The following is a 14168-nucleotide window of genomic DNA, read 5'->3' on the forward strand; positions in this document are numbered from 1 at the left end:
TTCTCAGAGGTATTCACAACCAGCTAGAAGCAACAAATACACCCAGGCTGGATGTTACCATTGCTCCTGGAAGCTACAGGAAACTAACCACTACAGTATAGACCAATGGACTACTGAGCCAACAGCATCACATAGAATCAATTCCACTGGAACCCAGGGATACCCACCTCTCAGTGCCATTTCTGACTGAGAGGCAACTTTTGTCAGTGCATCAAAAGTGTAGCGTTTGCCGCTGTTTTACCTTGATAGAAATGGGACCAGTGGACCACTTACTTTCTATTATTACCTGTCACGTACCATTAACTTACACAAAAAAATTCTTCCAAGCCAACAATATCTTCGAACAGCATAATTGTTCATGAATGCCATTTCTGTTCAACAGCATTAAAAAATGTCCAAATGCAATTGGATCAGTGAAACGGCAAGATTTCAATCTGTACAACCTAATAGTTACAGCTCTATATTACACAATACTTACACTACATACACAATATACATTAGATGAACAATCTTTCGGATTGCCAGATCTTTAGAGTCACATCTAAATTGAAAAATCTACCCCTCTCCACATCCTGGAGAAGCAGTGTAAACAAAGTAAACTTGTCAATTTAAAGTCCAAGGTGAAAGTTTTATAGTTCGAGTTAAATACTGCTCAGCTTTGTCTTCATACTCCCGTTTTGTCTTCATAGCTCATTTATAATTCAAAGTGGCCTATAGAGTTGTAAAGGAGGGCACGGCCTCCTGGACTCGTCATTTTCTGATTGCCTCTGATCCAGGTCTTCCTCAACCTTGTCAGGAAGCGGTTATATTAGTGTGCACACATACATGCGCATGCACACGCAGCTATAGGCGTGCTGAATGAAATAAAACTGCACGCATTCTCACACGAGCAATAATCGGTGACCAGCACTCAGAGCTGCATTGACAGCTTCTCCTCTCTTTGCATTCAACCACTCTCGTTGAGAATAAGGTTTCATTCCACACCCTCAAAGCAAACTCCTTTAGCCAAAGACAACTGTCTTAAAACTGAAGAGAGTTTCTTTCTGACTTTATACAATTCTAGTTCCCGTAACCAATTAGGAATTGTCAGTGTGCGATGAAATATTACATGATGATTGATATGACAGATTTATTTCTCTTCTCTGCAAAGCCCAATGGCCCCAATGGTTTGTACAGCCCGGACTTTAAGCTGATGATCCGCCGTTGGGTGGTGTGGGTTGAGTGGTCTGTCCTGATTTAGACACTGGCGGAGAACAGCCAGTTGTCTGGAGCTGTGCCTGAAACTGAGCTAACTGCTCAGGACTAGCCAGAGTCTTCAGCAGGTTGTTTTCCTGTTCCAACTGTGAGTTCCTCTCCACCAGTTCTTTGATCTGTTCCTTAAGGACCTCCACTTCCTCCCTCACTGCATACATCAAGTGACTCTTCACCAAATCCTACAAAACAAAGAGGCATATTAAAGATAATTACTATGTACAGCACAAAACCACACTATTAAAAATTTATCTATTTATTTATTGCACCACAATTTATTAAAGCATCTTGTTAGTCTTTTGTGTTCTCATTTGATACTTTACCTTGTCAAGATATTATTGACTTAATATCTGCTGAGCATAAACCATCTCTGTAATGCCTTGCAAAACTATTTTATGCATTCCAGCGAGGCTGTTCCAAGTATCCACATGGCCATACAGCATTAGCAGGCCCTGTGGACCAACTCATCCATGCAGAGCATGATGTCTCAGATCCCTCATCTCCAGATTCAACTCAATATTCCAGCACCTCAATTTCTTGGGTCTTGAGCCTTAAATAACATTTCCAATTAAATAGCATCAACTGTGAGGTGCATCTCTGACCAATATAAACAATCGCTCCTCAATGTTCACAACCTACCCGCAGCCTTCGGAAATACTGACATAACATCCTTTCTAACACCTCTTCTCAGCTGATATTTACAGAAGATTGTCCCCAATTGGTTTCACCCAGTATCTACCGTACCCAAGATCTGTGGTTGGGTAATCCCTCATATTTCTTATCTTCCGCCTCCATTTCAATAACATCACGTAAACACAAAGCTACATCTCATGTTTGCCAATAGCACCCAGCTTCACCTAATGCCGTTATAGTCTTTGACTTGTCACCCGTTTGTGGAGCAACTGAGTTTTTACCAGTTAGATATCAGCCTGCAGTCAAATCAGGATAAAATGAAGTAAAGAAGCAAGCAGGACACAGCGACAGAAGAAATGTACACCTCCAGGTAATTATGTACGAATTCACAGAGGACATGATGTGAACATCACTGTCAATTAAGAGGAAGAACGTAAAGTATTGGAAAGAATAAGATGGTCATAGGAAGGTGTCTGGAACCTTTACAAGTGGAAAAACTATCACGCCCAAATGCACTGTATCCCTATAGTACAAACCGTGACTATAATTCCCAGTCCTCTGAATAAGGATCACATGCAGTGAGACTCAGAATCAGACTTCCTGCTTTTCATTTTTTGGATTTAAAAATAAATGAATTCCTAGTTAAGAAACTTAACCTTAGGCTCAGGCTCAAGGTACAAAAATTGTGCTCGACAACAAGAAAGAAAATTAAGCTGCAGTAAGATGCCAATGACTAGTTGAGATGCACATATCATGGCAAATGGAGTTCAATGGAAACAAGGTGAGAAAATGCACAGTACATGGCAGATATTAAACTGTTTGGAGGAATGGCAGAATCTTGTCCACCAATGCTTTCAGGTAGCAGGAATGATTGATAATTCAAAGAAATGGATTTTAAGTCAGACGTAGGAAAATTAAAGGAAAATAATTTTCACCAAAATTACTCTGTCTGAAAGGAAGATAGAAGCCAAACCCCTAATCACATTTAAAACTAATGTGAGCTCGAACAGTTGTAACCAACAAGGCTTCAGATCAAGAAATGGGAAGTGAGAGTAACAGACAAAGCTCCATTTTCGGCTGGTGTTGACGTAAGTCAATGGAGCTCAGTGCTGTCATTATTTTTCGCTATGGTTGAGCAACTTTGATGTTCTATTGAGAGGAGAGCTGAGATTCTGATCTCATTCTCTCTGTGTAACCAAGTTGTCCACCTGCACCGCAGCACCCCTACTTCAGCTTATCCTCTCCTGAAACCCTCGCTCATGTCTCCACCCCTATTTTCAATTATTTCAACACTGGTCTACATCTGTAAACATGCAGTCAAAATATGACTATTTGAAAATACTCTTCATGCCCTCTCACTGATCCACTGAGCGCACTAAATTCCTATCTTCCACTGCCTATGGCTTTAGTTGAGCTCTGGAATCAGAGTCATGGAGCTATGTAGCAGGGAAACAGGCCCATCAGCGCACCTCATCCATGCTGACCAAGTTGCCTAACCAAGCTAGCCTGTGCTAGGCTGATATCCCTCCAAACCTTTCCTGTCCAAGCACAAATCCAAGTTTCTTTTCCAAATGCTGTATTTCTACCACTTCCTCTGGCAGCTTGTTCCATATACCCACCATTCATTACGTGAACAGGTTGCCCCTGAAGTCCCTTTAAACGTTGGCGCTGTCCCCTTAAACCTATGCCTTCTAGTTTTTGACTCACTTACCCTGGGGAAAAGACGCCATTCACCTTACCTATGTCCATCATGATTTTATAAACCTCTACAAGATTACTCTTCAGTCTCTTAGGTTCCAGGGAAACGATTCTGCTCAGCAGCTTCTCTCCTTTGCAGCAATGTGCTATGTTTTACCATGTTAAAGGGGCAACTACTTCTGATAAATACTGGATTATGTATCAATCATCAGTACCCACTGAATACACCAATGATACAGCAGTGCCACCTAGAATTCATCAGCTTAAAATCCGTGTTGTAGCTTACACCCAATAAACTTGCTTTCATGTGACATCATAAAGCATGGAAAAAGGCCCATCAGCCTAATCGTTCATGCCAAAGTAGATGCCCCATCTAAGCTAGTCCCATTTACCCATGAGTGGCACATATTGCTCTAAAGCTTTACTAACCATGTACTTGTCCAAATGTCTTTTAAATATTGTTATTGTGCCTGTTTCAACTACTTTGCTTGACACCTTGTTCCATATACCCAACACACACTGAAAAAGATGCACCTCAAGTTCCGATTAAATCTTTTCTCTCTCACCTTAAACCGGAACCCTCTAATTATTGATTCCCCATCCCTGGGTAAAAGACTATAAACATTTGCCCTCTGTATTCCCCTCCTGATTTTGTACACCACCTCAGCCTTATCATATCATATCATATATATACAGCCGGAAACAGGCCTTTTCGGCACACCAAGTCCGTGCCGCCCAGCGATCCCCATACATTAACACTATCCTACACCCACTAGGGACAATTTTTACATTTACCCAGCCAATTAACCTACATACCTGTACGTCTTTGGAGTGTGGGAGGAAACCGAAGATCTCGGAGAAAACCCACGCAGGTCACGGGGAGAACGTACAAACTCCTTACAGTACAGCACCCGTAGTCAGGATCGAACCTGAGTCTCCGGCGCTGCATTCGCTGTAAAGAGCCTTCTGGGCTCCAAGGAATAAAAGTCGTAGTCTGCCCAACCTCTCCCTATAGTTAAGGCCCTCAAGTCCTGTTAACATACTCATAAATCGTTCCACCTCAATTACATCTTTCCAATTGTAGGCTGAGCAAAACTCTACACAGAATTCCAAGTGCACCAACTAAGTGCACCAACCAACCCATTCCCAAACTCACCTTCCTGTCCTGGGCCACCTCCATTGCCAGAGGGAAGCCACACACAAATGGGAGGAACAGCATGTCATATTTTGCTTGCAAAATTTACAACCCAGTGGTATGAACATTGAACTCTCTAAATTTGGGTGATTTCTACATACACTCCCCTCCCTATTGACCAAAAGTCAATTAACCAGTTCCACGGTTCACAACAATGTATCCTTCTTGGAATCACACCAATAATTGGCCTATCAGGGAACCCCCCTGTCTGTTGCTGGCCCGGATTTGTCCTGGTCTTTTTTTGCTTCCAGTTTCCTGCACCCCAACAATCAGTCTGAAAAAGGATTCAGACCCGAAGCATCACCTATCCATTTTCGCCAGAGATGCTGCCTGATCTGCTGCACTGCTGCAGCATTTTGTGGCTACCTTAAGTGCACCAACTACTTGTACAGCTGTAACATAACCAATGTATCGCACGCCTTCTTTGCCACCCTATCAACCTGTGATGCCACTTTCAGAGAATAACCATGTTCTTGTACTTCCGGACCTCTCTGCCCTACAACACTCCTTAGTTTTGTGGCAAATGCGTTAGGTATTTGGGATATTAACTGTTCTCTCAGAGATGCGCTTGTTGCATGAGCAGGGCTGCTGCAGTACCACCAGCGGCCGCTCGCTCCGGCGGCAGTGTCGGTGCGCCCACCCCTGGCTCCGCCCACCCCATTTCCCACTTCCGTCGCCTCCTGCTCCTGACAACTGCTGACGTCACCGAACCCCATCGGCCGCGCTACGTCATCGACAGTGGCCAATCAACGCTGGAGTTATTTATAGCTCGGGTTTAAGGCTTGCGATCCTCGGGCAGCAGCCGGAAGATTGGTGCGGGCGGCGGAGGCGGCGCATCGGCCCCAGCCTCTCCCCGCTCCTGCCCGTCCCAACCCCAGCCCTGCCCCGCACAGGTAACCAGGCTCCACTGGCAGGCCTGCTCTCAGTTCAACCAAAGTAGATCGAAAATACCGCCCCTCCTCGGTGGGGCGGGCAGCATGTGTGGAGAGAGGATCGGTGTAACCCGACCTCTACCCCTAACCCCCCCCCCCCCCCCCCCCCACATCATGGCCTGAATCCTTCTAGCATGTTCTGGCACATTTCTCACCCGCGGATCAGCCCTCTACCGCCTCCTACAGCTGGAATGTAAAGAGACCCGAAGCCCTGCTAACATTTGAGCAAGAACCCAGTGCCCTTCCTACGGCACATCACAAGCCGGGTTCCAAATGCCAGGCTGATCTATGATCTCCATGCCATGCCCAGAACCCCATTACACGGCTTATGCGACATCAACTGCACTCACAAAACCAGCACCATAAAATAAGCCTTACGTGTGAGGTGTGTAAATTGCAAAAGCAAAACGATATTTATTCGATCTGTTTGTTTCAGTATCATGAAAATGACATTTTAATTTGATTGAAATTAGAAACACGAGCATTTAGCCTCACCCTGCAGGGATGGTTACTCCCCGAGGTCATGATGTACAAGACTGATGCGGACAAGTAAAAACTGCCTCGCGTTCACCTTGAGCATCTTTGCAATGATTCACAAGCGAATGAACAATAAATGTCCTGACACGGAGGATCAGCAGTGGAAACACTAACACAACCGACCGTGAATGCCAGAACTGCCTTATTACACCTGTGATGTGGGAATTATTTCTTCCTCCTAATCCTGTTGGCTTGGCATGGTCCCACAAAAACACTGCCCTTTCCCTCCCTCTCGTAAAACTCAAATCCTGCACTCAAGGGCTCATCAAATAATCTGATTTGTTTTTTTCCCTCCCTGACATTACTGTACGATTAGTAAATATCCTCTTTCTTCATCCACCATTCTCCACATACATATTTTGGCTCCACTTACCATGGCTTGCTCGATCTTGTTGTCTATGGCTACCACACTGGCACCAGAAGAACTGTAAAGAAACACATGAAAACAAGATTAAGGCAACAATCTCGACTGATGCACGAAAAAAACAAACAGGCGAATAACAGCCAAATCAACCTCCTGCCAAGATCCTATGTAAAATTGAAACCCGATAATAGCTTTGTTTTTGTGATATCTGATGCATTATATGCACTCCTCCCCCTCCGTGCGAGCAGCTTGCAAGGTATGCAACACGGCGATCTCCACCCCCACCCCAGTATTTTTTAGATTTTAAACCCATTTTGATCAATATGTACGATCGAACATTGAACAAAAACGCCGTTATCTTCACTTTTTGCTGACTCCGGGGTCCCCCGCTGTAATGCGGCAAAAAAACAAGCCGGTGAGACGACGCCAGCCATTTTTCCCTGCATTGCTCGACAATATTTCCAGAAGCACAAATCGAGCAGTAACTCCCGGGACCAATCAAACATTTTAAAAACATCGCTTTCCCCACTAATTCGCCTCCCCCCGCACCCCCTCCCCACAAAGAGCCTCAGACTTCGAAGAAGCTGTCAACGCCTTTAGCATCGCAGACTGTTGCAATACAAGAAGCATTCGCTGTACTGTGTATCTGCCTGTCTCAAACACAAGCGACCTTGCACTGTTCCAAAAATGCAATCACCGACATTTACCTACTGTCTAATTTCACGGACGCATTTTCTGTTCCAAGCAAAGATGAAAGGAATGAAATCGAGAAATTCCTCAGCTGGTAAACCCCAAGCTCCATCGCCAGTGACTTATAATATTCAGCATTCATGCTATTTCAAAAGAAAGATGCTGGAGGAACGGTGCTTTGCTGTCTGTAACTGCTCGGACGCCACAGATGGATTGCTAGGAGCTAGAGAGTGTGGATCGTGTCTAAGACTGCGAGTGAACCTGGAGAGCCACCTCCACGGCTCCACAAAGAACCCTGTGATGGTGACAAACAGCGCCCGCCGCCGCTCCTCCACTAAACCCCACCGCACGCTCATCAGCATAAAATATGCATAGAACGGCGCCAGCTCCGCTGCCCATTGGCTCACCTGATCTACATTAGCATAATATATATGCACGGAGCCAGGGCCGGGCAGGTTCAGCGGCGCTGATTTGCATGCACAAGTTACACACTCAGGAACGCCCAGAGAGTGCCACATCCAGGCGCAGGTAGGCACAGGTTGCAATTAAGCTAATGCTCACACCATGCTTCCCTCTACGTATTATGCAACACGACGACTTACGGGAAAGCTTCAAAGGAACATGTATGAGAATAAGTGTAGGAAGGAACTGCAGATGCTGGTTTAAACCGAAGATAGATAGACACAACAAGCTGGAGTAACTCAGCGGGTCAGACAGCATCCTTGGAGAAAACGAATAGGTGACGCTTCAGACTAAAGGGTCTCGACCCGAAACGTCATCTATTCCTTTTCTCCAGAGATGCTGTCTGACCCGCCGAGTTACTCCAGCTTTTTGTGTTTATCTTATGTATGAGAATAAATTACAGGGGAATAATGATTATGGGGTAATGGGAATAAAGTGTTATCCTGTGCAGTTAAAGACACGGAACACCCCTTCGAGTCACTGCAAGAGTACAGGATAACACAGTCTCAAAAGATCAAAAAACATAGGGTTTCAGAACGTTTTCAAATGAAACCCAAAATCTACAAACAACAGCTGACAGAAAAAAACATTGAGCAGCATCTATTGAAATAGATTCACAGTTAACGTTTCAGTCTAGTGAAGGCTCTCTGACATAACAATTTAGACGCACTCGGCGAGTCCTGCTGAAGAGAAACTACTGGTTAGTTGTGCAATATCTGACAACAGGAAACAAACCCCTGAAAAAATATGATACATGTCAAGGAACTACTTTTACACCGCAGAATGTATTTTAATAATTTGGAAGGTGCGTGAGAAGTGGCGATTTAATCCAGAGGCAACTTCACAATTTTGCCCGCTAGTCTGCTCTCTTTAATCTCAATTCGGATTAATTCTGGTATGAGAATTATCTCCCTTGATTAGTATTTCCCTGCCATAGTAATGTAATTCTCTGGCTAATTTCTAAAATGTACTCAATTATTGTTTGTAACAATAAAACTAAATAATTCCTGAACCTCTTCCATATACCATACATGTCTACCCAGTCTCTCCATAACAAAGTCTTCTCAACCCCACTATCCAGCAGTATCTTTGTTTCTCTTTGCATCAATGCTACCTAGCCAGCGCAGTGCTTCCAACATTTTCTGTTTTTATTTCAAATTTAGTACATATGCAGTTGTCTGATTATTGTTTAAACCCTCCACAACCAATGCTTACCTCAAATTCTGCTTTGCTCTCATAGAATTTTGATTTGTCTTTTGCCTTGTTTGCCTCAAGAGGTTTCTATAATCCATTTTGATATTAAAACATACTCTGATGAAAGATCACCAGCCTGAAAGGTTAATGCCACTCTTTGCAGAGATTGAGGATTTCCAGCATTTTATATATATATATATATATATATATATATATATATATATATATATATTATATATATATATATATATAAGAAAATAACTGCAGATGCTGGTACAAATCGATTTATTCACAAAATGCTGGAGTAACTCAGCAGGTCAGGCAGCATCTCGGGAGAGAAGGAATGGGTGACGTTTCGGGTCGAAACCCTTCTTCAGACTGATATATATATATATATATATATATATATATAATAATAATAATACATTTTATTTATATAGCGCTTTTCATATATTCAAAGACGCTTTACAGAGATTTTGAGAACATAGGGAAATTAATAAATAGATAAATAAGTAAATAAATAAATGAACAGAGAAAGGAGACAGTAGGTGAGGTGACCTTCAGTGGTTGAAGGCAGTACTGAACAGGTGAGACTTCAGCGATGTTTTGAATGTGGTGAGTGTGGGGGAGTCTCTAACGGTTTGGGGTAGTGAGTTCCATAGGGTGGGAGCAGCGATGGAGAAAGCCCTGTCCCCCCAGGATCTGAGTTTAGTCCGGATGTGGGGGGATAGGAGATTGACAGCGGCAGAGCGGAGGGTGCAGGTGGGAGTGTGCCTGTGGAGGAGGTCGGTCAGGTAGGATGGGGCCAGGTTATGGAGGTTATATATATACCAGTGGACAATTCTAAGGTTAAAACACCATGTCAAAAAGCTATGCCTGAGACTTCCAAAATAAATCTGCTCATGCTTTGTGTAATCGTGTACATGTACTTGTATTTATAGGGGTTTCACAAAAGTATCTATAAAACAAAGATTGAACCACATAAGGAAATATTTGGATAGCTGACATATAGCAAAACTAAAGCGGTACATTTTAAGGAGAATTGTAAAAGGTTGGAAGATGTTAATTTTTTGGATCCAGGCAGCTGAAATGCAAAGAAGCCATTTACAGATAGAAATTAGGATGCATTCAAGACCAGAACTAGAGAGAATCAGTAAACTACACAGGGATAGTGTTTTATGCTCCAGGATGCTTAGAGGGAGAGTTGCACGCTGACTTATCAGAACAATACAGTGGCCAAAGGCATTGCTCTAGATGTGTGTCATGCAGTCAGTCCTTAATATGAGAAATGCATTAAGATTTCCTTACTAATAGTTCATTAATCACAGAAATCGGACTCAAAAGATTACATTTTACAAATAGATATTACAAAATTGTGTGTCTGGTATAAGATGACTTTATTTCTGGCAAATTATGTCTAACCAGCTTGATAGTGTTTTTTGACGAGGGAAATGTGTTGAAGTACACACGGAATTCCAAAAGATTTTGGCGAAGTCCTCCATCAGACTGAATACCTTGGAATAAGAGGGATGCAGCATTAGGGACAGAAAAATGTCCAACCAACAGGAAACTCAATAGAAATGAAAGTTGGTCTTTCAAATTGGAGGGAAGTGTAGAATGGAGCTCCCTTGGGGTCAGTACAAAGACCAATGCATTTGAAAATGTATACTAATAACACTGAAACAGGTTTACTGGGTGCTATTTCTTGGAGGTGCAGTGACCTGCAAGGAGGAATAGTAAAAGCCTTCAAGGGGATAGAGTCAGGCTGGTACATTGAGTGGATAGATGTTGAGAAATTTGAAGTGTTGTAATTTGGTAGCAAGATTGAAAAATGAAACAGAGGGCAAAATTCTAAAAGGGGATAAAAGAACAGGTAGATCATAAGATATATGTAAAGTTCCGTGGAAGTGGCAAGGCAGGTTAATTGGTTAAAAAACATTGGGGATCCTGGGTTTTATACATGGAGCTATAGAGAAGAGCAAAGTAGTAATGATGAAGGTTAATACTGTAGTTGTTGCTGAATCAGTGCTTCATAATGTTATGTCTGGGCATCACCAGGAAAGACGTGATGGGTTTAGTTTTGTGGAAAGACTGGAGAAGATGGGGGTTGCTTCTGGGAACTGAGTAGAGTGTCAGAGTATCTGCCTGAGGTCGTGAAGGTTATAAATTGGGGAGACAGAGAGAAACTGTTCCCTTGTTGAAAGGGTCAACAAACTAGGGGATATGGAATGAAAACGACTAAATTATGTTTGATCCAAATCAAACACAAAGAAAATAAAATGGTTAAGGGTTGGAATGCACTGTCGTGATAGTGCTGAAGGCATATTCAATTATAGTGTTTTAAATGGAGTTGGTTAAGTATCTGAAAGGAAAAGATTTTCAGGGTTGGAGAAATGGGATATCAATTCACTGGATTATTTTTTCATGGTAGTACAGATATAACAGGACACATGGTCTCACTGCATGCAGCAATCATTCTTTCATTTTCCATAATAGAACATAATATATCTGCTGTTAATCATAACAAATAAACGACATAATTACCAGCTTTATATCTGTTACTATGTAGTTTATGACACAACAGCATAAAATTCAGGAGGTGTATATTATGCTCTTTCTTTGTATATCATCCTAAAATACTCGAGTGTGAATAGTAAACACCTCATTCATTCACTGGCCTTTTTTGCACACAAATATCGCCCCCGACTGTTCAGCCCTGGTAATAACATGCAACAACTAACCAGAATAGTAGCATAATAAACCAGAATAATTCACTCAATACAGCAACCTAATTTCACACAGCCTTAGAAAGTGGCAAAAAATGAGACATTGTTATACATGCTATTTCCCCAATTTTCTCAGAAGGGATTGGCAGTCTTCAATGCTTCTACCAAGAAGAAAGGCAGACATCAAAATTCTTCGAAGGTAGAACAAAATGCTGGTGCAACTCAGCGGGTCAGGCAGCATCTCTAGGAAAAGGGAATAGATGACGTTTCAGGCCGAGACCCTTCATCAGCCACTTCAGAGTTGAACAGGTACTTTGGATCTGTCTTCACTAAGGAAGACACCAACAATCTCCCAGATGTACTAGTGGACAGAGGTCCTAGGGTGATGGAGGAACTGATGGAAATTCACATTAGGCAGGAAACGGTGTTGGGTAAACTGATGGGACTGAAGGCTGAAAAATCCCCAGGGCCTGATGGTCTGCATCCAAGGGTCCTTAAGGAGGTGGCTCTAGAAATCGTGGACGCATTGGTGATCATTTTCCAATGTTCTATAGATTCAGGATCAGTTCCTGTGGATTGGAGAATAGCTAATGTTATCCCACTTTTTAAGAAAGGAGGGAAAGAGAAAACTGGAAATTATAGACCAGTTAGCCTGACAACAGTGGTGGGGAAGCTGCTGGAGTCAATAATAAAAGAAGAAATTGCAGAACATTTGGATAGCAGTAGCAGGATCGTTACGAGTCAGCATGGATTTATGAAGGGGAAATCATGCTTGATTAATCTTCTGGAATTTTTTGAAGATGTAACTAGGAAAATGGACAAAGGGTAGCCTGCAGATGTAGTGTACCTGGACTTTCAGAAAGCTTTTGATAAGGTGCCACATAGGAGATTAGTGGGCAAGATTAGAGCACATGGTATTGTGGGTAGGGTGCTGACATGGATAGAAAATTGATTTATTCACAAAATGCTGGAGTAACTCAGCAGGTCAGGCAGCATCTCGGGAGAGAAGGAATGGGTGACGTTTCGGGTCGAGACCCTTCTTCAGACTGATGTCGGGGGTGGGACAAAGGAAGGATATAGGTGGAGACAGGAAGATAGAGGGAGATCTGGGAAGGAGGAGGGGAAGGGAGGGACAGAGGAGCTATCTGAAGTTGGAGAAGTCAACGTTCATACCACCGGGCCGCAAACTGCCCAGGCGAAATATGAGGTGCTGCTCCTCCAATTTCCAGCTCCAATTGGTTGGCAGACAGGAAACAAAGAGATGGGATTAACAGCTCCCTTTCAGAATGGCAGGCAGTGACTAGTGGGGTACCGCAAGGCTCGGCGCTGGGACCCTGGGACTCAGTATATTTACAATATACATTAATGACTTAGATGAAGGGATTAAAAGTAACATTAGCAAATTTGCGGATGACACAAAGCTGGGTGGCAGTGTGAACTGTGAGGAGGATGCTATGAGGATGCAGGGTGACTTGGACAGGTTGTGGGAGTGGGCAGATGCATGGCAGATGCAGTTTAATGTGGATAAATGTGAGGTTATGCACTTTGGTGGAAAGAACAGGAAGGCAGATTATTATCTGAATGGTGTCAAGTTAGGAAAAGGGGAATCGAGTATAGGAGGAAAGAGGTCCTTCTGCAGTTGTACAGGGCCCTAGTGAGACTGCACCTGGTGTACTGGGTGCAGTTTTGGTCTCCAAATTCGAGGAAGGATATTCCTGCTATTGAGGGCGTGCAGCGTAGGTTCACTAGGTTAATTCCCGGAACGGCGGGACTGTCGTATGTTGAAAGACGAGCGACTAGGCTTGTATACGCTGGAATTTAGAAGGATGAGAGGGGATCTTATTGAAACATAAGATTATTAAGGGATTGGACACATTTGAGGCAGGAAACATGTTCCCAATGTTGGGGGAGTCCAGAACCAGGGGCCACAGTTTAAGAATAAGGGGTAGGCCAATTAGAACGGAGATGAGGAAAAACTTTTTCAGTCAGAGTTGTAAATCTGTGGAATTCTCTGCCTCAGAAGGCAGTGGAGGCCAATTCTCTGGATGCTTTCAAGAGAGAGCTAGATAAAGCTCTTAAAGATAGCGGAGTCAGGGGGTATGGGGAGAAGTCATGAACGGGGTACTGATTGTGAATGATCAGCCATGATCACATTGATTGGCGGTGCTGGCTCGAAGGGCCGAATGGCCTACTCCTGCACCTATTGTCTATTGTTTATTTTCTATAATATTCTTCACTGCATGTTGATTTAACATCCTAAACTGCACAATATAAGGTTCTTCTTGAAAACGCTTTTGCACCAAACCTCTCAGAGATATACAGAGATGACAAAAAGTTTGGTCAGAAGTAAATGTTAAGGAGCGTCTTAAAAGACAGGAGAGGGAAGTTGCGGGTTTCAGGAAAGAAATGTCAGAACTCACGGCTAATGTAATTGAAAGCACAGCTGGCAAATACGGAATGATGAAAATCAGCACTGCATTTGTGGA

General features: G+C 43.1%; 1 protein-coding gene across 3 annotated transcripts in view; it reads right to left on the reverse strand.

The window, feature by feature from the left end:
* Positions 1-248: 248 nt before the first annotated feature.
* Positions 249-14168, reverse strand: part of tsc22d1 (TSC22 domain family, member 1) — a 154914-nt gene continuing 140994 nt past the window's right edge. For 2 of the 3 annotated variants that reach the window (XM_078409381.1, XM_078409383.1), the window contains exons 2-3: positions 6620-6671; positions 249-1433 (exon numbers count right to left, since the gene is read on the reverse strand). In XM_078409381.1, coding sequence (XP_078265507.1) covers positions 1185-1433; positions 6620-6671 — 301 coding nt within the window. In that variant the 3' untranslated portion in view covers positions 249-1184. Of the gene's footprint in view, positions 1434-6619; positions 6672-7317; positions 7632-14168 lie in introns of those variants that run through there. The other variant, XM_078409382.1, reaches the window with a different exon arrangement.

This window comes from Rhinoraja longicauda, chromosome 12 (genome assembly GCF_053455715.1).
Source record: "Rhinoraja longicauda isolate Sanriku21f chromosome 12, sRhiLon1.1, whole genome shotgun sequence".
Taxonomy (NCBI): Eukaryota; Metazoa; Chordata; class Chondrichthyes; order Rajiformes; family Arhynchobatidae; genus Rhinoraja; species Rhinoraja longicauda.